We start from the raw sequence: 21945 nt of genomic DNA on the forward strand, positions 1-21945 counted from the left end.
GAGTTCAGTACAGATGCAGGTTTAAGAATACACAGAGTCCAGGGGTTAGGCATATTTGTCACAAGATGCAGGATACATCTGGTACTCCTGCAGAAGTCGTGCATTATCCAACATGGACATGTAAGACCTAGGACTGCACATCAGCCTCTGACTGCAGTGTGTATGTGTAACAGGCGTGAACCTCACCAGATTTAGAAAAACACCACTAAAGAACAGGAGCTTTTCACCTTAAATATCTAAAGAACAGACAGGGAGCCTCTGAGTTTTGTTACCATTCATGTATACATTTATTAAGCCAAAGCAGTTTGATCATGTCACAATATGTTACTAAAGCACGTGAGATCCCTTCTTTTTAACCTCACTAACAATGGTCATTTTAATTTCTTTTTATTTTTGTCTTCCAAGCTTAAAAAAAAAAATTCTTTCTGCATTCCCCATGAAAGGCTCTTTTATGGTTTATGGGGTTTTTTTTCTTTTTCTTTTCTTACAGTACAAAATGAATGTTTCTCAGACATGTAAACAACCATCATGGAAATGAAACTGCTCTTAATGTTATTGTCATGGACGTTCTGTTAGATTTACGTTAGATGCATTTCAGCTCAGTGACTCCTTCAATGAAAGTTACTGTTGTTATCATCACCTGCACCATAATAGCACCTAAAAGTCCCAGTCAGGGTTAAGGCTCTCCTGTGCAGGTGCTGCACAAATACTTCAGTGTAACGCCGAGGTCCCCGGTAAGAATGGCATGGCTTATGTGGCTATAACCCTCTCTGCTTCCCTCTGCTCAGCGGTGACCCTCACAAATGATAGGAGCTGAGTGAAACTCTTCTCCAAACTAAGCCTGGAGCTGATGCACAATGACTGTTTGAGAAGTGTTACTACAGGCCAATCCTGATGCCTGCAGTCCTGTGCGTGAAGCTGCTCACACTCAGGGGAATGCTCATGTGAGTAAGAAAGTCCTGGGGGAAAGGTCTGCAGGATTGAGTCCCTGGATGCATGCAAGAAAAGCAGACTGGTTCCTTTTCTCTAAGGTTTCAATATAATTCTAAGAGAAAAATGGACAGGGTCAGTTGCTCAGTTTCAGCACCTCCAGCACTTTGAATTCTGATCCCAAATTAAAGAAGTCTCTGCTCTGCCTTGGGCTACTGTGACCAGGCCTGGAAAAGTCTGTTGTCATCTTTGTCATCAGGAGGCAGTGATTTGCCATTACAGCATGGAGGGCAAATCACTGTTTTATAGTGTGAAGGCTGCATCTTAGGCAGGAATTGTGAAAACTGTGTTTGGCCATCAGCAAAAAATTATTCTGAAAACATTTCAAAGCAATTGCAGTTTAAATAATGATTGTAACTTGGAAATTGAGGTGCAAAAAAGAAAAAAAAAAAAGGATTACATGAAATAAATAGCAAAGAATCAATGTCCCTGCACAAACATAATGGATTCCTGCCTACGAAGCATTCCTTGCAAATTATTGCCCTTTAGGTTATGTCAGATGTTTAAAAGAACCCTTTAGAGCTAAAATACAGTACTCTGAAATGAGGTTAGAAAAACTTTAAAAGGACTAATGGGAAGTGTGTACAATGCTCTCTTTACAATGGATTTCCCACCTGGGCAGCCTCAGTAGACATAGAGCCGGTCGGAAATGGCAGCTGGCATGTGCGTCATGATCTGCATGCGCAGCCACCAGTAGTAATCCATGGGGTGGTAGCGGGTGTAGGGGGTGGTGGAGGTGAGCGCGTGGTCACGCTCTCGATGACTGGCGAGGTGTCTGTGGAGCCGCTGTTTGCAGTACGTCTCCATCTTGCTGACCTGCTCGTCAAAGTACTTCCTGCCCATAGTCTTTGCGCACTATCTCAGGGAGCTCGTCCCACATTTGTCGGCGATGGCTTTGATGCGCTCAGGGCTGTACAGGTTGGTGGCAGCTATGAAGTTGCCAGGCTCCACGATGCTGACCATCACCCCTGGGGCTTGCATTTCGTACCGCAGGCAGTCAGAGAAGGCTTCCACGCCAAACTTGGTGATGCAGTACGGCGAGCGGGCAGGACTGCCCATGCGGCCCATCATGCTACTGATGTTCACCACACGACCTAGGCAAAGCATAGCTCAGATGTGGTACCTCATCCAGAGCGGACACCCAACACACCACCCAAACATTCCTGCACCTGCATCCACCTGCCTACTACATTATCCGTAGGTCTGCCTGGCAGACCTGCTCTGGCTCTATCTGAGCACTGCTGTTCTGTGCAACAGCTTTCAGGCAGATCAAGTCCACTGCTTGTGTGCCCTGGCTCATTATACCTGAGGGAACAGGAACATGGTGACACACAAAGCTCAGTGCTATGGGGAACACAGAAGAGCCTGGACAGAGCTTGCACACTGGAAACAGGATTGCTCAGCAGCAATCAGGGCTGAGCCCAGGCAAGAGGCAAAGAAAGCCTCTGGCACCAAGGCTAAGCTTGTTTATTTGCAACTCAAAGGCGCAAAATCCAGGAGCCCAATGATGGCTTATAACGTCTGTCTTTAAAAGGGAATGGATTGCTCCTGCACCACAAACTGGCAGAGTCCTAAATCCACTGCACCCTTTTTGTGCACAGTGGATTATGGCTCAAGGCACAGAGCTTGGGGCCTTTCTCCTCTCCAGAAGCCATCCATTTTGGCTGGGGAGAATGCTGGTGGGAGACTGAATGCTCCGTTCTAATCAGAGGTTGCAGTTCTCTGCACCTTCTTCTATCAGTGCTACTGCTGAGTTGTGTTAGAAAGACGAAACTTTGACCGCAGAAGAGGATACCCTTCCGTGGTGGAAGAAGTGCTGCCTGCGCCACTACAGACCAGGTCTGCACCACAGGACACTGTTAATGTCTGTGGATGCTCCAAGAGTACCAAGAATATTCTAATTTAGTCAGGTAGTTGGCCCCAGTAGAGGAAAGCTTTTGTCCCTTTATGCCAAGACCCATGCAAGCTTCAGGTCTGCATTCCTTTCCTGTACAAACCCCACCTCTCATACATTACAAGCTCCCAAAATAACACAGCTCACAGCTGACAACTTCCCTGCAAGAAGCATGTTGTAGTGCACTGCTGCTGCCCACCCTGCCAGCACCGGCACAGGTGGATTTTGTATAGAGGGGAGGATTGCTGCTGGCACTCGAATTTAGGGTGAGCTGTTCTTCAGGCCTGCTGCCTTGCAGTGTACCTTAGAGCAGTTAGGTAATCTGTCATCTGTGTGTATGCCATGGGTCACATTCTGATGTAAAGGTATGAAGGTGGCCAGTGGTGAAGAGAGAACCTCTTGGCCACTAACACAGCAAGACATGCGGCAGGATGAGGGACCTGCTCCAGGTCAGGAGGAGATCACTCACCCTTTGACCTCCGAATGAGCGGGAGGAAAGCCTTGGTGGTTCGCACAGTCCCCCACAGGTTCACTTCAGCTACCTCCATGTAGGTGTCCATGCTGGTGAACTCAACTTCCCCGAATGTGGAGATCCCAGCGTTGTTAACTAGTCCCCAGAGCCCTAGAAGATAAAATCAAGCAGAAAGCTTTCCCTCTGTGAGACTAATGAGAGAAGCTTGGAAAAGGCCTTGCTAATAGATTATTGAACCACACAATAGAGCTTTTCATTACAACTTGTAATGATGGAAGACAGACAGAAGAGAGTCCAGAGCAAACTTTAGTCTCCTGAGCAAACGTAACCACAATCAGGATCTGCCTGCACTGCCCAACACTGCAGCCACAAAGTGCCATGAATAAGGCTCCCTGGGAAGTTCTGAGCCAGCAAACAGAGAACTTCATCCTTGTCTAAGCTGTTCTCCTTGCCATCTCCTTTTATCCATTGTAAATTTTTTAAAAGCAGCAAAGTATAGTATCTAAATGCCAAATAATAATAGGCAAGACCTTGTAAGAAACAAAAGAGTAATTCTTCAAAGTAAATCCCTTGTGTCACCAGTAAGAACTAGAATGTCTGCAATGCTGGGAAGGGGGCATGGTGGACACATTCATAGCCCTTCCCTTTTACTCTGCTGCAACCAAATTGGCAAAACTGAAACTACCAACTCATGTGGCAATGAAAAGAAAGATTTAAAAGGAAATTGGAATAAAATGAACTCAATTCACATAACATTCTAATTGCACAGGAAACAGACTGGGAAAAGTCTCGGATGGCTCTCTCTGCTGTTCCGAAAAACTCACTGTTACCTGCTGACTGTGTCCAGATCTGTGTTCTCAGAAGCAGCCCAGAAAACGGCAACTTCATTCTGGCCTATGCTTGAGAACACAGGGCTAGAAAACTCAATTCATATAGAAGATCCACATAGGAAAATTAAATTGAAGAAAAGTGAAAGAAATAGGTTTATGCAAAAATCCAAAATAAAACATTACTGGTTGTTCTGCTTTTAAACAATCTTCGTATGTTCAAGGCGTATGTTCTTTAGGGGGAAAAAGTGTAGTTCACTGAAGGGTGAAAAGGTTTCAGGAACTGGGATTTTCACTGTGCAGAGCAGATTTGCTGTCATCACCTCAGCACAACAAAGCACGCAGGCTAAGAAAGTCAGTTAGTTACAGCTACCCCCCTGAAATCTGAAATCTATAATATATGAATAATCTGCAATAGCATTGATACTCAGCTAGCTTCATGGGAAATCCTTTGGAAAACCTCTTCATTTCCTTTGCCTTTCTAAGTTTTGGGGAGACATTTCCATTGCTAATCTCCAAGCTTTGGACACTGGCCAGATTTTACAACATAACTGGAGTCATAATAAACTTCAGTTCACAGGAACAGAGCACTCATCCCACGGCCTTGACAACCACCCTGATTTCTACTAATGTCCCTGTGGGAGCTAGTGTAGAAAAAAAGCAGTTTTCTTTCTAGATGCTGTCTTAAGTGGAAAGCTGCTTTCTTCCCACTTCAAGTGTTATGGCACAACATTTAAACAGGCCATTTGCTCTGCACTGCTGCTCCTCAGAGTTTTGTGCCCTTCAATCGTATGCTCAGCTTTTGAAATATACCCTGAAATGCTCTCAGAGTCCAGCTGAGGGAGCTCTGCCACCTATGTGACCTTACAGCCCACTGCAGGCACTTACCTTTCTCTGGGTCCTCCAGGCTGCTACTCACATGCTCCACTGCTCGGTCCACTTCTTTGCTGTCACAGACATTGAGCTGGACAGTTCTCATTCGATCACTGTTCATGCTGTCCAGTTCCTTGGACCCACCTTCTCCCTTGTCCTAGAGGGGAAAGAAAGCACTGGCTTGAATCTGGCCAAAGAACTTGTGTAGAAAATCAAATGCATAGCAACCACCAAATCAAGCAAAAGAGTGCACAAGGCAGTCACAGAACAATCAGAAGCCCTGCAGCTCTGAGAGGAAGGGGATGGACATGGCTGCTCCTGCAGAACACCATTCCTCCAGTTCTCCATCTGACCATGAGCCCTGCCACTGAATCAGCTAGTACAAACTGCTCTGACCACTAAGAAACAGCCAGAGCTGGATGTGCCCCAGCTAGGCAACTCCTGCCCAGTACAAGCTCCTGAGATCAGGCTATGCCCCACTGCTGCAGTGAAGGGAACATGGTGCTGTTCTCGCTTTGGCTTGCATACGTGGCACAGCAAATCGCTTGGCAGGGGTATGGTATAAAACACTCGGTGAGTGGCTGCACATGTATGTTGCACATGTTTCTCAGTCACGTGGCCACTCTGGAAGTGACGGTCCTAGAAGAGACACTGTCTGCCCACTGCTCTCTCCCTTCAGCTGATTTACACACACAGCTCCACAGCCCAGAAACCTACCTACTGTCTCCAATGGACTCCTACAGAGCCCAATCACCAAGTGCCTGGCCAGCTTGCCTGCTAGCAATTCCTCCTGGTGTCTTTTCCAGCATCTTGCTCTCTTCTCTGCCTCCCTCCATGAGCTTTTTCTCACTCCTTTTCCCATCTCCACTCCTTTTTTCTCAGCTCAGAACAGATTCCCCCAGCATACACACATCTACTCACAGTCCAGCCAATCAACTGCAGCCAACCCCTGAGATACCTTTCACACAGGCCAGACACCACTAGCAACAAGGCTACTGCACCCACAGCTAGTCCTTCACAGCAGTGAAGCGTGGCTACGATGTTTCCAGGACAGAGACACAGGTTATTAAAATGACTTTGAGACTATCCCTGAATCAATTCTATGGTTGGAAGCTACCGGACTGTGCTGGCCACTCCAGGGTACTTTTGTAGAGGATGGTGAGATCTAGTCTGAAAATAATCACTTTTTTGGAACATCCCTGTCTTTGCTGTAAGAAACTCCCTCTGTCCCCTCAGTATCATCCCTCACTAGAAGTCTTTTACTCCCCATTAACAGGCTAGACATGGAGCATGTCCCACAGGATCGTCTGGTGGCTGCTCAGCTCTTCCCCCACCGCTCAATCCTCCAGGTAGCCCCACTCACTGTGTCAGCATCAGCAGGCAAGCACTGGAGTGCTCTTCACTCCTGATAGATGAGGCTTTTTTGCATAGATAGCTTTTTTCCCTCTGACCTGGAACAGGCCAGTTCTTCATAGCAGGGCTGTTTTCTGCCTGCTGAATAACATCAGATTGTTCTAAACACCTCGAGCCACAGGCACTCCCCGTCAGAGACTGCCAGCAGTCAGTTGACAATGAAATGGTGCTCATTTCTGCAGTCTGAACCCAGGCTGCCCATTTTCTGCCCCGAGTGAGAGTTCCCTTCAGACACCACACAAGGGTGACCATATGTCCCCCTATCTCTGTGCCACCTGTCTTCCAAAAAACCTTCTCCTGGCTCCTCTCATTCCTGGGCTTATCCATTGTGCTCTCACAGTTCACTAACTTAAGTACCTGATGTCCCGTCTTCTTCTCCACCCCTCCTTACTCCACTGCAGACTGTTAAGTATTCGTCCTTAAGAGAAGGCATCTACTGCACTCTCCTCACACAGAAGCGCAATGCATACAAAATGGAGCAGTTAAAAGTCCCATGCACAGCTTAGTAGTGTTTGTTTCTACGGTGACTGAAACCAGTTTTGTGCTAAGTTTACTGCTCACCCAAAAGCACTGAGGTGCCAAGCCAGTGTGTATGGCAAAGCATTGAAAAACATACAAGTGGCACATGGGGGAATGCCCGTAGGGAATCGGCAAATACGAGCATGCAAGTCCCTTGAAAACAGCAGATATGGCTAAAAGGAAAAGGAAGAACAATGAGGCCAATGTGTGTCTTTCCCTGATCCCAGGTTTGTAAGGTGCTACAAAACCCCTGGGCCATGGCAACACACCAGCCTCAGAGGCCTTGTAAGCTCTACTGGGACCTTCACAACATCCTCTTCTTCCTCCCTTAAGGGTCGGCTCAGAAAGCCAACATCCCTCCTGACCTCCACCCACATGCAGCTGGGTGCTTGGACAGGGACCCTTGAGGCCGGGATCCTGGCCGAGAGTTGGACTCTGGGCATGAGCCCAGACCCACAGGGGCCATTCCCTTGGCTCTCCGGAAAGGGCAGACGGGTGGTGTTTAAGGCAGGCACCCTGTGATTGTGTCATGCTCTCCTGGCACAGGATGTGGCCATCCACAGCTCTAGGCCATACCCAGCAGTGGAAGGACCTTTTCATGCTACTCCAAAAGACCAGTACATCTCTGCTGTCAGCCCCAGGGCCTGTTGTCCCCGTGGCAAGAGGACCCAGCTCTTGCATACTGAAAAAGCACATTGCTGCCTCATCTTCCTCTTAGCATGGTCCATCTTCTGGGGCCCGTGGGCTTCAGCTTGTATCTTTATCACTGTGTCCCTGAAGTGGTATGTAACCACCCTGTGGTTCTGGAGCACTCTTGTTGAGACCTACAGTAACTGGTCTTGCATGCTGGGCTTGCTCAGATAACCTCTGCCTTCCTCAATCCCCCGCACGCTTGCAACAGGCCTGAGCACACAAAGCAAAGCAAACAGGGATTCCATCACACTCCTGACAGCCCGTGACAAACATCGCATATGTCCACTGGTAACAGATACTGATGGAAAAATACCTTCTTCATCTTGTGTCAGCTGGCTCCTCCAGCTATTGACCAAAGAGGAAAAAATAAGACAGCTGCAGCATGATCATTCATTGGATCCAGTCTACCACTGTCTTTTGGCAATGATAGTACCAACACAACTCTCACATGAATATATTTGCCAGTGAAAATGTTAGGAAGAAACTGTGTGTGAAATAGCAAACTGTTAGCACAGATCCATCCTCAGGCTCCCTCAGTCGTGGCTCTACACACCTCTCTCAGGTTTCCTTCAGTAAAAAATAGTCAGGCGCTCAGGATCTGGCACTCTAGGAAACCTTTCCTGATGGAAAGTCCGCACTGCAACACACTTTTATTTGCAATAAGGATGTGATGCTCCCAAGAAACAGTGCATACTCTGAGGACATGATGGCTCCCCAGCTAGAGTATGCTTCTGATGTGCAGGTGTGCTGTGACAAACAGTCCCGTGAAGATAACACTGAAGTTTCACAGCCATTTCCTCTCTGTCAGGGCTAGGTCAAATATACCCGAGCAAAAGATAATGCTTCTTATTTCTACCTCCGCTTCTATCTAGCATCTAAAAATGCACCAGGCTTCCTCTGCCCCTAAAATCAGCACCAGCAATAATTATACTGATCAGAATTCTGCTTACGTTTTGCTGTGGCAAAATGAGAAACCAGCTCAGTCTCCTGGAGTTGTTTTAGTTCTACAGAGCAGTACTACATAAAGTATATGCCATGAAGGCACACAGGAGGCCAACTGGTTAACTAAGGAGCTTTGGCATTTTACAGTGTTTTTCTGATGACAACTGCTGTTACCAGTCTTGCCATAGTCACACAGATTTTGGAACATGGGATGAGCGTCCAGCTAGAGAAGAAATATTTAATTACACAGTGATACAGCAAAGCCTTTTGCTGAATTTTGGCAATGAAATAAATGTTGATCAAAGCCTAAAAGAGTTCTGGCATGCTGCTGGCAAAGTCAGCTTATGCTAAATTGTCAGGGGCCCAGATTTTCCAGTAACATGCATCCAGTAGAATGAGTACTGAAGACACCAAAATGGAAGGGAAGTTTCAGTGACAGTTAAAGGCATGCTCACTGAAATACAGGTCTCTCTGGCAGCTCAGACAGAGGAAGTGAAACCCAGAAGTAACTTTGCAGCTCTGAAATTTTTGGCTCCTGTCAACATAGAGGCAGGCTATTATTCTAAACAGTGGGTTTTAAGTTTGTAACATTCTTATATTCTCTAATGTTGATCCGCAGTTACAAAAGCTGAGTAGAAACATCTGCCAAAAAGTACTTCGTCTACCGCTCTCCTTCTTGACACCTTTTGAAAAGCAGCAGTTTATAAGACGTGTTTTGTTCTGCTGTGAAGCCTGTAGAGGGAGCCCAGGTTAACAAATAAACCCTTGACTCAAAGCTGAGACACCAGAAGGAACAGAGCTATGGAAACACAACCTTCTCTTGCAAAAATGCAGCAGAAAGAAACTAGTAAATTTAAGCAAAACTTAGTAATAATGGAAAAAATAACAGTATAAAGAGTATGGATAAACATAAAAAAACCACCTCACAAAATTCTCTTGAATAATACAAACTATTCAAGATACATTGTATAGTGATGAGTAAGCTAAAAGATTAGGATCATAATAACTGACCTACCCCAGGATATCCTGAGGAGTAAGTTTGTTTGTGTTGGGAATGGCCATGCAGCTAAAAAAAGATCAGCACTTCATAGAAAGGCTAAAGCTCTCTCCTATTCTCCATGACCAGGCCATCTCTGACTGTTGTACAGAGCGCTCCTGGAGAGAGTGTCAAGATTGCACCACTAAGCTATTTGTGGCCTGATTCTGCTCTCATTTGCACTAGTGGAACTCTTATCGCCTTCACAGTGATTTCAGAAGACCCTCAATACACACTGATGTACAGCTTTACTCATGAATAAAGAAAAGTATGCTCATACCATATGCATAAAATCACTGGTGGCTTGGTGTACATCACAATTAAAAGATAAACCCTGCACAAATATGTGTAGTCTGAGAGCAGGGCCAATGGTCCAGACTTAACCCTGATCCCAAAATTTGCTTATGGGTAAGCCTATTAAAATTAGATTCAGGGTTCCAGTCCATCAGATGTGGAACAGACCACAATGTTGTGATTCAAACAAGAATCTGCCCAGTTCAGTCCTGGTTCTGCTCCAGATCAGGTTATGTTTTATGAAATTCAAACACCCATGTCTTTCCCTTTGGGCTATCAACCACCCTCCTTCTCCTTGGGAGAAAGCTGTGCAAAGTGGAGAGAGAAGACTGATTGCTACATGTCTGCTCACATACCACAGGTGAAGAATAGTTTTTGTTTTCCCTACCTTTTGCAGCAGCCAGCGTAAATAACGAAGCCTTTGGCATGCAGGTGCTTGGCCAAGACAAATCCAAAGCCTGAGTCACAACCTGTTATAAGCACAGCTCTGCTGCCAATCTGCAAAACAAAACAGAACAAAATGCACTGGAATTGAGTTTTGAAATCAGTGATTTGTAGTACACTAAACAAAAGCATGCCCTCCGCCAGGAGCAGTCTGTCCCAGGGACGTTCTCTACACTCATTGCCAATACTGCCACCCAGTGCCTCCTGAAGACAAGAAACGAAGGTTTCATACAGAGTTCACTCCAGTAAGGTAGGATCACTGTCCTCCCAACACAAAGAGGATGTTAGGCACTGTCCTGGGTTCAGCTGTAGCAGTTATTTTTCTCCTCCTTAGTAGCTGGTGCAGTGCTGTGTTTTCGACTTTAGACTGGGAACAGTGCTGATAACACACCGATGGTTTTAGTTGTTGCTAAGTGATGTTTACTCCGATCAAGGACTTTTCAGTCTCATGCTCTAACAGTGAGGAGAGCCACGGGAAGCCAGGAGGAAGCAGAGACAGGACACCTGACCCCAACTAGCCAAAGGGGTATTCCATACCACAGCACGTCATGCCCAGTATGTAAACTGGGGGGAGTTACCCGGAAGGCCCAGATCGCTGCTTGGGTCGGGCTGGATATCGGTTGGCAGGTGGTGAGCAATTGTATTGTGCATCACTTGTGTTTGCTGTTTTCTTTTCCTTTTCTGCTTTTAGTTTTACCTTCTCTCCCCTTGTTATTTCCCTTATCATTATTATTATTGGTGGTAGCAGTAGTGGTTTTGTATTATACCTTAGTTATTGGACTGTTCTTCTCTCAACCTGTGGGGTTTACATTCTTTCGATTCTCCTCCCCATCCCTCCAGGAGCAGAGGGAGGAAGAAGGGGGGGAGTGAGCGAGTGGCTGTGTGGTTCTGAGTTACTGGCTGGGCTTAAACCATGACAGGCACCTGTGGCAACAGGCTCCCAAGGCAGAGACCAAGCAAACCATTCTCTGCCAGTTCACATCCATTTCGAAATGTGAAAATATACCAGACAGTTCCCAAGACATGTTTTCCTTCAGTAGGAACTGTTCCTATATGTTCAAAGCAGGCAGGAGCCCGCTCTTGTGTGCCATGCAGCCCGTAGGGCATGGGGAAGGTAGCTTGGCTGAAGAAAGGATATGGATTAACGTTACTGATTGCTCATTCATTTTTCTCTCTCTAGCATGTAAACCCTCTAGTGCTGGGTTTTAGAAGCTAAGCAGAATCAAGTGGGTTTAATATTTGAAATTAAAACCGGTTGCTCATCAGTTCTTTTTGTTTGTTTCCCGGTCATCTTATTTTTCCAATTTAAAATTTAAACAGAAGCATACCTCCTTCTTTCTCCACACCCCTTCTTCTAAGCCAAAGAGAGCCAGCACTTAACTGACATATTACAGATTGCATGGCTTATCAGACATTCCAGCAGCAACAAACGCACGTGCAGCAAGATGCTGCTATGGGTAGGATTAGGTAATAATTACTCGCAATCGTTCCAACTCATCTCTTAACAAACTAGCAATTTGGCTTCCCCAGCATACACAGGGATTCATCAGGGTCACACTGGAAGCCCAGAAGTGATGCAAGGGCCATATAAGAATTCCTCTGAGACTGTCCCAGGATTATGGAGCAAGATGTGCATGCTCTAGCACTGCTACAGTGCTGAGTTCTGTGCCCCAGGTAAGTGGGCAAAACATGCCCCTTCCTATTGCCCTGGCACTGTTCCTGACTAACTAGCACCTTCCAGGAGAGGGCTGTTAAACAAGAGGGCCACTCTCTGGATCAAGAGGTGAGGACACACTGATTTATTCACGTCTTTTTACACAGCCATACTCCAGAAAGAGTGCTGTATTAGGAAGTTGTTACGCAAATTCCCTTCACTCCAAGGTGGAAGATTTCATTTGCTGAGTTTCCAAAAATAGAAAAAACCTTGTAGTCTGATTATTTTCCATCCCTAGAACCATGCTACGTCAATGGAAGCTCTCTGCTAGGAAAGAATGTGGAGTATGTTGGAGAGGTCCAGCTCAGAGCCTTTCTGGCAAATCGGAAAGAAGAATTTGGTCACCAGGCTCCAGGGATTTTAAAACCCCAGCTCAACAGAACTAGTTCCTGGAAAACGCAATCATACTCACCTGATCAACTTCACTTGCATAAGAGCGGCTGCCACATGAGGACAAGAGAGGGAGGCAAAACCTTTGCATGGGTCTGTTGGAAAAACAAACAAAACCAACAGAACAATCAGGCACAGAATATCCTGTCCGCACCCTGGTGCTGCAGCTTACACATGAAAAGGAATGTAAGTGCTGTCTTTATACATGATGTAGACTGTTATTTGAGAAGATAGAATCCAGCCTACAGTTCTCCTTAGTCTGGACCTGTGTGTTTTCTAACTGTATGGAAACATTTGTTTCTCCAAAGAGCTTGATGTTATTTCCAGCTGCAGAAGCTGTCTGGATATCACCAAGAATTCTAAAATAGCTCCTGGTCTGGAGGCACAGAGCTGCTTCCACCACAAAATGAGCAGTATAGTGTTTTCATTTCCAACAGCAACAACACTCTCACTTATGAGTTGCACAAAGCTGGGGTAGAGGAAGTTATTCATTTGTCTGATGAAAGTATTCTGCCATGGCATTGCCTCTGATACCCAGCCCAAGGCTGAACTTGCTTGGATCTATCTTCCTGCTTTTACACACAGCTTTACTCTCCTGTCATCTTAGATGATACTTCTTCCTCTGCAGCTTCTACCCATTAGATACTGTTAGATTTTATATCCCCTCTTTGCAACTGTTTAAGCTAAGAGACAGCATGACTTTTAATAATACCTGCTATGAAGGTCTGAAGCTCCTCCACATAGTATGTCGGACTCCCAGGAAGATAAACCATGTTCACAAAGACAGACCAAGCAAAGCAACAATGCCTTCCAGGGAGTGAGATTCTACTTAGAACAGCTATGCTACCAGTAGCATCATGCTGTCTTAGGTCTTGCCATCATTCATCAAAACTGGGCCTAGACAACACACCTGAGTGGTCCTAGCCTCTGTCCTTGCCAGCAATCTCTCTAAACTATACCAGCTTTTTCATTTTTGCTTTGGGCACTGACATTGCCCTCCCAGAGACTTCTGGCCTTCCCCTAGATTTGCTGTATTTCATCTACCCTAACAACATCTGTCTTTCAGCAGAGCTTATCTTCCAGGCTGCTCTTCTTCCTTGTAAGTGAATCTGCATCATCATTCACTATTATCTCCTGCTCAGACATCACAGGCACTCCCAGGGTGACCTGTGCTACACTGAGCAGCAACTTGCAGACACTCTGGCCTCTGAGTTCCATCTTGGGAAACAAGGCTAGAAAAAGGGTCTGCTTGGGCAGAAGCTTTGAACCAGATGGAAAAGGAACTGATTTATACTCAGGAAGCGGTGTTCACTCACCTTCCTGGCACAGATTAGCTCCTTTTCTACCTTTGAGTGTCACAAACCCAATCAGCTCTTGAAATAGCTACAGCCCATTTAATCACTGCAAAGGTCAGTCCCCAGGCGAAGTCCGTGTTAACACCACTGACCTGCAAACCTGACCTGGAACTTCTATCTCACAAATAAGCTTCTTGTGTATCTTAAAAGTGTCCAGAAATGTTGATAACATTTCTTTTAGTTGCATGAACTTGATTTTTATTTTTCAGTGTCATGTCTGGTCCTGTTATTTCACTGCAGAGCACTGATTTGCTGCACTCTATTCATAATAACCTGTAGAGAATAGCTACTCGACATTCTGCCTACCTTGACCTGAAGCCAAGGGCATCAAATAGATGCCAGCTGCTGATCAGCAGCAATGTCACCAGAGGAAACAGCTACAAAGCCTGTGCAATGCTAGTCCCCACACAGTACACTAATGTACCACAAGCCATTTCTGTCATTCTGCCATGGCTGAATTCTAGAGACCACAACTGAGGAATTCTGGAGTGCACAGATGGTCCTCGAATTGAATCTGTGCCTGTAACCATGGATCGCTTTTGTTCACTTACACCAAAAAAGGCAGTCTTCAGCTTGAAGGGTCAAGTATATACATGCTACCTCAATGTATGAAGATACTAGTATAGTGACAACAATGCCTTCCAGATGAACAGTTGGATTTCCATTTCAGGTTTAGCAGCTTGTGGGTACTTCAAAAAATGCAACACATTTTTGCCCTGAGTACAAGACACACAAAGCACAAACACACAGCAAGCAAAACAGAAGAAGAATACGCTGAAAATTCTTTTTTCAAGTTAATAAAGCATTAATATGTATTTTTAAGGCCACAGCAGATTCCTGCTGGTGCAGCTTTGGGTATGTGTGTGTAGTGCATAGGAGACATAAGGCCTATGTCTGTTTGCACAGGAAAACTCTTAACAGCTTAGCTATCTTTGGTCTCTGCAGCTCCCTGTTACAGGAGCCGTCCTTGATGGTGATGGTGCTGGACACCACTATCGATAGCAGTAGAACAAACTGAGGTGGCAGCTCTTGCTCAGCAGGCCATGAGCCATTTTTTAAACAGCTTATGTACAACTAGTGGCAAACACAAGGTTGTTTGGGAACCCTGCCTAAGCCAGTGAAAGCACTCAACTTGCTCTGAATTTGGACTAGTAGGGTTCCCATCGTATATCAATGTAAAAGGTATTTTTTCAAGAGCTAGGAATTAGAATTAGATAGGCAATTTTCTGTTCATGTTCAGAAAAAAACAGCTTCATTACTCAGCTCACCTCCAATTCCCACTAACCCCCCCCACCTTTCTCTTTCATTTCATGTGATTCATGGCCTCTTTGATGAAGTCACAGAAATACATGAGAGTTTCTTGCTCTGCAGCAAGGCCTACTTGCTGATATTCAGAAATAAATCCTTGCTTGACACTGAATTAGTGCTCTGCTCAATCCCCTTTTGACTGCAGATTATTGTCCCAGTGTAAAAAAACCCAAACAACATGTTGCCAACCCCGCCTTGCAGATAGAGTCCATCTGTGCTCAGCTCAATGACTGAGTACCAGCATGGGTTGCCCAGACAGGTTGTGGAGTCTCCATCCTAGGAGATATTCAAAAGCCATCTGGACAAGGTCCTGGGCAATCAGCTCTAGGAGGTCCTGACTGAGCATGGGGCTGGACCAGATGACCTCCAGAGGAGCCTACCAACCTCACCCATGTTGTGATTCTGTAAATAAACTGTCGCACTGAAATTAAATGAGCCCTTGATGTGTGCTTTACTCAAGATCTCACTTTCTTCTCCTCCTCCACCTAGTTACTTACCTGAGGCCATTCCCTGGGTCCTTGAAATTCAGGGCTTTCACAGAGAAGTTCAGGAGGGGCCGGGACAGCTTAGTAGCCAACATGCTTTCAATTAACACACTCTACCAACTGCAAGACTGTTCTTCCTTCGCTCTGCAATACAAGATAGCATCTGTTGCTCAATTATTCTGGAAGTCATGCTGACTCCATGTATTTCAACATGAAAATAAAGTCCAAAGGAACTCTCATTTCCCCCTTGCAGTTCCTCACACTGAGATAAAGAGCTCAACCTTCAACCGCTTCAAGATGCTTTTAAATAAGGAAAAAGATTGTAAGTGAAGTAACCAGCAGGGAGGCATTTAAAGAAAATGTCAATTTCTCCCTCTTTAGCGCATCTTTACCTGTATTCTCTGAAACAGCTAAAAGTTAAGGTACCTTCATGGAATATGTTATTTCAAGTGAGCTATATGAGATAGTGTTAAATTAAAATACAACTTCAAGTCATGGGTGATGTTACATGTTCCAAAAGCAATCCTTGGACTTTACAGCTAGTACAGCCATGCAGTTAAAAATACATTTCTCTCTCATTAAGTAGCAGGTGATGCTGGACTATGCACAGGGAATCGCTGCTGAACTCACTATGGGGCAAAAACAGCTCAAGAAGGAGAGTTAAGTACAGAAAGCAATTCCAATCGCATCCATCCTGGATAAATCCAATCCAACACACACACACAAAACCATCTCCACAGCCTAATGCCCAGCCCTCTTTATTATAGCACAGAAACAGCGTCTAATTGTTAGGGCTCATGTGCATCTCTGCCGGGGGCTGGGCTGCTGCTGCGGCAGCTTCGGGGCCTGCGAGAAACAGGCCTCGGCTGGAAACCGGGGCAACTACCACGGGAAGCGCCGCGGCGGGGCACCGAGCTCGGGCGGGGAGGTCTGTGCCCGGGGGGACCGGCTGGCTGCAGCAACCCTCAGAAACCCGGGGGGGGGGGGTGATCAAACTCGAGAGCTCGGCCGCTACCCCCCAGTTTGTGTGAGGAACGCCGTAAGGAGGCGGCGCGGGGCCGGGCCTTCCCCAGGCAGCGCCCGCGGCCCTGCCCCACGCCCCGGCGGCTCCCGCGGCGCGGGGCGGGCTCCCGGCCTCGCCGTGGCCGTGCAAGCGCGTGCCGGCCCCGCGCCCAGGCAGCGAAGCGGCGCGGCCTCCACGCGTGACCGGCGCGGGGCGGGCGGAGGCCGCGCAGGGGCTGACGCCGGCGCCTCCGCTTCCCCGCCGCGGCCTGTCCCGGCCGGGGCATCGCCACCCCACCGCGCGCGGGCAAGGTCAACCCCCGGGCGGCCCGGCAACCAGCGACCCGGCGGAGCCGGCCTGCCGCTGCCGCCGCGACATCCTCCTACCCCGCCCGCCTCCCGCGGAGGCCCCTGAGGCGGCAGCAGTGGGCCACCCACACGTTACCTAGAGCCGGCGCGCCTGCCGGGTGCTGCCGCCGTTTGAATGAGGCTGGGCCGGTGCCCCGGCTGCCGGGGCGCGGCGGGGGGCGGGTCGGGGGAAGGGCCGGGGCGGGCGCGGGCGGCGGCGGCGGTACGCGGTGGCGATAGGCTGCGGCCCTGCAGAGCGCCGCGATGCTGCTGGCGGGCGGTTCCTGGCCCGTGGCCTTCTCCTTCTCCTCCTCCTGCCGCGGAGGGCCCGCCGCGCCCTGCCCGTGAGTACCGCGGCGAAGGGCCGGGGGGCTTCGGCCCCTTCTGGGACTCGCCGAGGGGAGACCCCCGGAGGCTCCACCGGGGCCTAAAATGACGCTACGCCTTCAAGCCTGGCTCAGCTGCTGGCCGCAGCTGAACGGGCCGGGGCTGAGACGTGGGGGCTGCACACGGATACGGCGAGGGGCGATGAAGTACCGAGCTGCGAACAGCCCGGGCAGGGGCCGCGACCCCACTTTGCTCCACGAAAGGCACGAAACGGCGGCGGCACGGGTTTGGTTCCAGTGCTTTAAGTATGGAAATGAGCGTAAGGGAGGAAAAAACCCCTGTGAGTGGAACAGAATTGCATAGCCACTCTCTTCTGTATGTTTAAAAAAGACACAATTTTTTTCACTCGATTGGAGTTAACTGAGCCCTTGTTTATGCTCCAGACAACCTTTCTGCATTGGGAAGAACTTGCAAGTGAACATGGTTTTAAAAGCACCAGCCCTGCCAGCCCTGCCATGACCAGATAACAGCTTTGGCCTGTTTCTCCCACTTCGCTCTTCTGCTCTGCTCCTCATGTTCCCCATCACTGTCCCACTGGCAAAATACCTTCCCTTTAGTGAATATATTCAGTTCCTTTTCCTGGGATTAAAACCCTCAACTTCCTGACTCTGGAAAAAGAAGACAAGCAAAGTCTACTGTGTAACTGCTCTCATCTTTGCATTAATCTGTTTGATGACAAGCAGATGGTTGAGGAGAGTATAAAAGGGAACAGGATCCAGAAAACAAGTGACGCAGTAGAAGAAGATGAAGTCTAAGCAAGCATGGGGGTTCCCACATTGTCCAGAGAGACTGGGGCTGAAAACATAGCTTCACTTTATGTAGCATCTTTTGCAATAAATATGTATTATTTTGGTAGATCACCCGCATGAGTAAAATAAATTCTACTATTTAGTAAAGCGCTCATACCCCATAAGAAAAGCTCATGAAGTGTGTGCATTTGAGCTAGCTGCAGGTTAAAATCAGGTTGCCTCTCTGGGTCGGTTTGAACTGCATGGAACATGTATTACAGCGCTACGTACCACACAAGGAAGACACAGACAGTATTATCCCAGCAGCAGCCCCAGTACAAGTTGTTCTGCACTCTTAGCAGGTCTCACGTGTCTCGGCAGCACCGTACACGATGCTTCTCCTGCGCAGTGCTTCCTGAGAGCAGTGTGTGACCGTTAGTGAGTGAGGCACCTGAAGTTCCTCAAAATGCTGATAAGGTCACAGTGATGCCTGCTAGAGGGGTGATAACTGGTCCTCTCTGCCTGTCTTGGCACTGTGTCAAGCTAAGCTGCAGACTGACCTTATCAAGCTCCAGGAATGAGGCCCATAAGGCCTTATCTTCAGACTTTCAAAAGATAAGGATAATTGGGCTTTTCTGTGTTTGGGAGGTGGTTTTTTTCTGTGTTTTGTGTGTGGAGGTGTTTGGGAATAGGATCTTTTTGGCTAGGAATGGAGTTGTTCTCTGCTCTCAACCGTGGAAGCTCTGTGTCCATCAGGCATGGCACGAAGATGGGGCAGCTACAGCTGTGAGGTCTAGTCCCTCCCCTGGGTTTTTGCGTGGTCATTAGCACTGCTGGGGCCTCAGTCTGTTATGAACCATGCTGCTGTAGTCACATGTTTTATTACCAGCAATTAGGGTAATAGCAGATGATTAACAAATAACCACAGGAACCTTCCCATACTGGGAAGGATGTAAGTTTCTCCTCACTTTTTTTCCCTATTACTGAGAGCTGAGAAGATTTTTAAACGCCTCCCTTTCTGTCTACATTTTGTGGGTTTTTTGTTGGGTTTGTGTTTTGGTTTGGGTTTTTTTTTGGGGGGGGGGGGGGGGAGAGGTTTAATCACAGAAAGCAAACCAGCTGCAGAGAGCTAAAACTAGCTGTATGTAATTCTGTATGTAACACAGCCCAGCCATTTGCTTTTATGTCCTGTAGTTGAGCTCTTTCCTTATCAGACTGGCTGATGAAGGAGCTAATGATGGTTGAGGATTGGGTGTCTTTTCTGTCTGCTTATCCTGGGTTCTGGAAGTGATTATAAGTCCTTATTTCCTGCACGAATCCTGCTTTTTTGGGAAGTTTTTTGTTTTCAGGATTCAAAGGTGGTGAGGCAGAGAGAAAAGTCAAATCCTTTCTTTTCCATGGGTTATCTTGCTGAATTATTGTGGGAGATAACCTTGGCAAATTCTGTGATCTGTTTCATACTTAATCCTCATCTCTCTTGGAGCTGTGACACTTCAAATTAAATTAAGACTGAGCACATTATATTTAATTATCACTTATTGTTTGTCCTTTAGCTACCTTCAGAGCTTTAGCAGAGCTAGCCTGTAGCTGAGTGGTTTTTGTCTGAGTGTAGGAATCCGTGTTAATGTAGGTGTTTGTATGAAAAATGCAGGATGCACTTTTGATCAGTTCTCATTTCACCTTCAGATCATGACTCCCCTTTGAAAGCAATAACTTCAGCATGGGTTATAGGACTGGGTGTAGCTTATCTGCATACTGCTCTCTGCTTAGGCTCATCTTGAGTTTGCGCAGCAATGCTCTGATCACTATCACCCTGCAATTATTGCTTATTGCCACTTCACTACCATGCATGTCAGCAAAACCAGTTCAATCAGGGAGTGCTGGCAATTGCCTCATTTCTGTCTGAAAAAGTGTACAGACAAGCCAGCACAATTCAAAAGTAAGTAGTAGAAAATACAAATGTTCATACTCCAGCTGCTGTTAATACAGTAACAGTGACTATTAGTAGCAGATATCTTCACAGACATGGAAATGACCTCACTTCCTTATTGCATTCTCCAGATCTGTATCACATTATTGCCTCATGAATATGGTTTCAGTTTGGAGCAGTGCACAGCACTGCAGCTGAGTGCCTGCTAGTTGAGTTAACCATTAGGAGTTCATTGCTTCACAGCTGTGGTGAGAAAAGCAAGGGAGAGATGGCTCTCAAGCAAAGAAAAAGGGTGAATGGGCAGTGTTTCTCTATAGGCTTCTCTCCAAGATTTGGGATTCCTGTTTTGGATCTATCACAAGCCTGTTATGTTATACCAGATGGAGTATCAAATCTCTCTTAATTTATCCATCAGTCAGAAGATAATAAGAATGTAGGAGAGAACTGTAGGATTTGTTAAGTTGTTCCTGTTAAGACCGCAGTGTTTCAGAAGGAAACCCTAACCTGTATGCTAAAATCCAGCGTAAAAAGTACGGCGTGGAGTGGGAGTAGGTGGGGAACAGACAGCAGAAAGTCACTCTGCAGTTAAAAGAGCTGCTGTACAGGTCATGCAGGTGGTATACTACCATTTGAATGTTTTCTGTGCTGTTCTTTCTTATAATGCCTATGGGCTGGTAGATCACTAACTAGCTTTGAAATGTTTCCATTCTACTTTGGCCACGGATAATTGAAAGAGAGTTTTACTGTTCTAGCTTGGGTATCAAGGCAACACAAATTGAGACAGACCAGCAACTGAATAAATGCAGGGGCTCACACAGTAGCTGGGAGCTGGTTGTGTTTGTACACCGGAATCTTGTCACCTTGTTTACACTGGCTGACCCAGCAGAAGCTCCACTGAAATTGCTGGGTTTAGACTGTGGTCAGGTTAGTGTGCAGACAGGTACAGGTGGAATTGTACCTCCTGAACAGTGGCTGGCCCTGGCTGCAGGGCTGCAAGCTGCTCCTGTGCTGTATCGGTGGGTGTTGGTGGTGCCTGCAGCATTGCAATAACTGATGATACTGTATTGCTGTCTTTACACACACAGGCTGAAGAGAAGGCGGTGCTAATAACAGGCTGTGACAAAGGTTTTGGACATGCCTTGGCAAAACAGGTTCGTGCAGAGGGATTTACTTGTTTTGCTGGATACTTGCTTGTGGTGAGTAGTAATATTGATCAAAATTCTTCTCTAGTTGGAGAAAAATGCTTTTCAAGTGAGAGCATCTTCATGTGCAGCCTCTGTTTACCCTTGTCCAAGACATGAGGGAAGTGCGGCGGGCAGGGATTGTTACATCTTTCATTGCTTCATCTGCTTTGTACATCTTGTCAGTCCTGTAATTTGAGCTCTTTAGGACAGGGACTGACTTTTAACTGGATGTTTCTACAGTAGCTTGCACAGTAAGGCATTGTTCACTGCTGGAAGCCTCTCAGCAATACCACAACACTCCATGGATCTGATAGTCCAAGGTTGCTGTGGCATTATGGCTTTCTGTCTTCCCTGGTGTCTGTGTTGCTGTCTTTCATTCTGCCACTTTCTTTTGGGGGCACTCTCCTCAAACTCATCTCCGAGCTGCCTCTCCTCTGTTGTTCAGGTTCTGTTTCCAAAATGTCTTCCAACTGTGCTTCTACAGCTTTTGTTATTCAGTTTCTGGATAGCTGAATGAACAAATTTATCGTACCTTTCTGATATCTGTAGGCCTCACCCTCTATCACCTGTGTTTCGCAGATGGCATCACTTGTTTTAAGAGATCAGTTTAGGCACACTGAATCAGAAGGGGTTGCGGACCCATCATCCCAGCCATGGAGGTCATGCAGGTAACTGTGTTGTGTAATCCTCTTTATAAACTGGGACAAGTCCACTTCC

The 21945-nt window shown here is 46.8% G+C and overlaps 2 protein-coding genes across 26 annotated transcripts in view; one reads left to right on the forward strand and one right to left on the reverse strand.

Annotated features, from left to right (window-relative positions):
* Positions 1-263: 263 nt before the first annotated feature.
* Positions 264-17205, reverse strand: BDH1 (3-hydroxybutyrate dehydrogenase 1). The gene is given in 13 exon segments (XM_030494991.1): positions 264-1739; positions 1742-1781; positions 1783-1830; positions 1832-1872; positions 1875-2084; positions 3354-3506; positions 5072-5213; positions 7285-7423; positions 7817-7891; positions 10342-10451; positions 12524-12596; positions 15662-15793; positions 17097-17205. Coding segments are annotated over 12 exon segments (1239 nt in total). The 5' UTR covers positions 15745-15793; positions 17097-17205; the 3' UTR covers positions 264-1614.
* A 45-nt stretch (positions 17206-17250) lies between these two features.
* The window catches only part of APOD (apolipoprotein D), a 30889-nt gene continuing 26194 nt past the window's right edge, over positions 17251-21945 (forward strand). For 11 of the 25 annotated variants that reach the window (XR_003992711.1, XM_030495304.1, XM_030495297.1 and 8 more), the window contains exons 1-2: positions 18788-19011; positions 21130-21240. Coding sequence is in view for 4 of the 25 variants with exons in the window: in XM_030495324.1 (XP_030351184.1) it covers positions 17634-17666; positions 21130-21240; positions 21778-21896 (263 nt within the window). In the remaining 21 variants the exon portion in view is untranslated. The other 14 variants (XR_003992710.1, XR_003992707.1, XR_003992709.1 and 11 more) reach the window with 6 other exon arrangements.

Source organism: Strigops habroptila, chromosome 8, assembly GCF_004027225.2.
Source record: "Strigops habroptila isolate Jane chromosome 8, bStrHab1.2.pri, whole genome shotgun sequence".
Taxonomy (NCBI): domain Eukaryota; kingdom Metazoa; phylum Chordata; class Aves; order Psittaciformes; family Psittacidae; genus Strigops; species Strigops habroptila.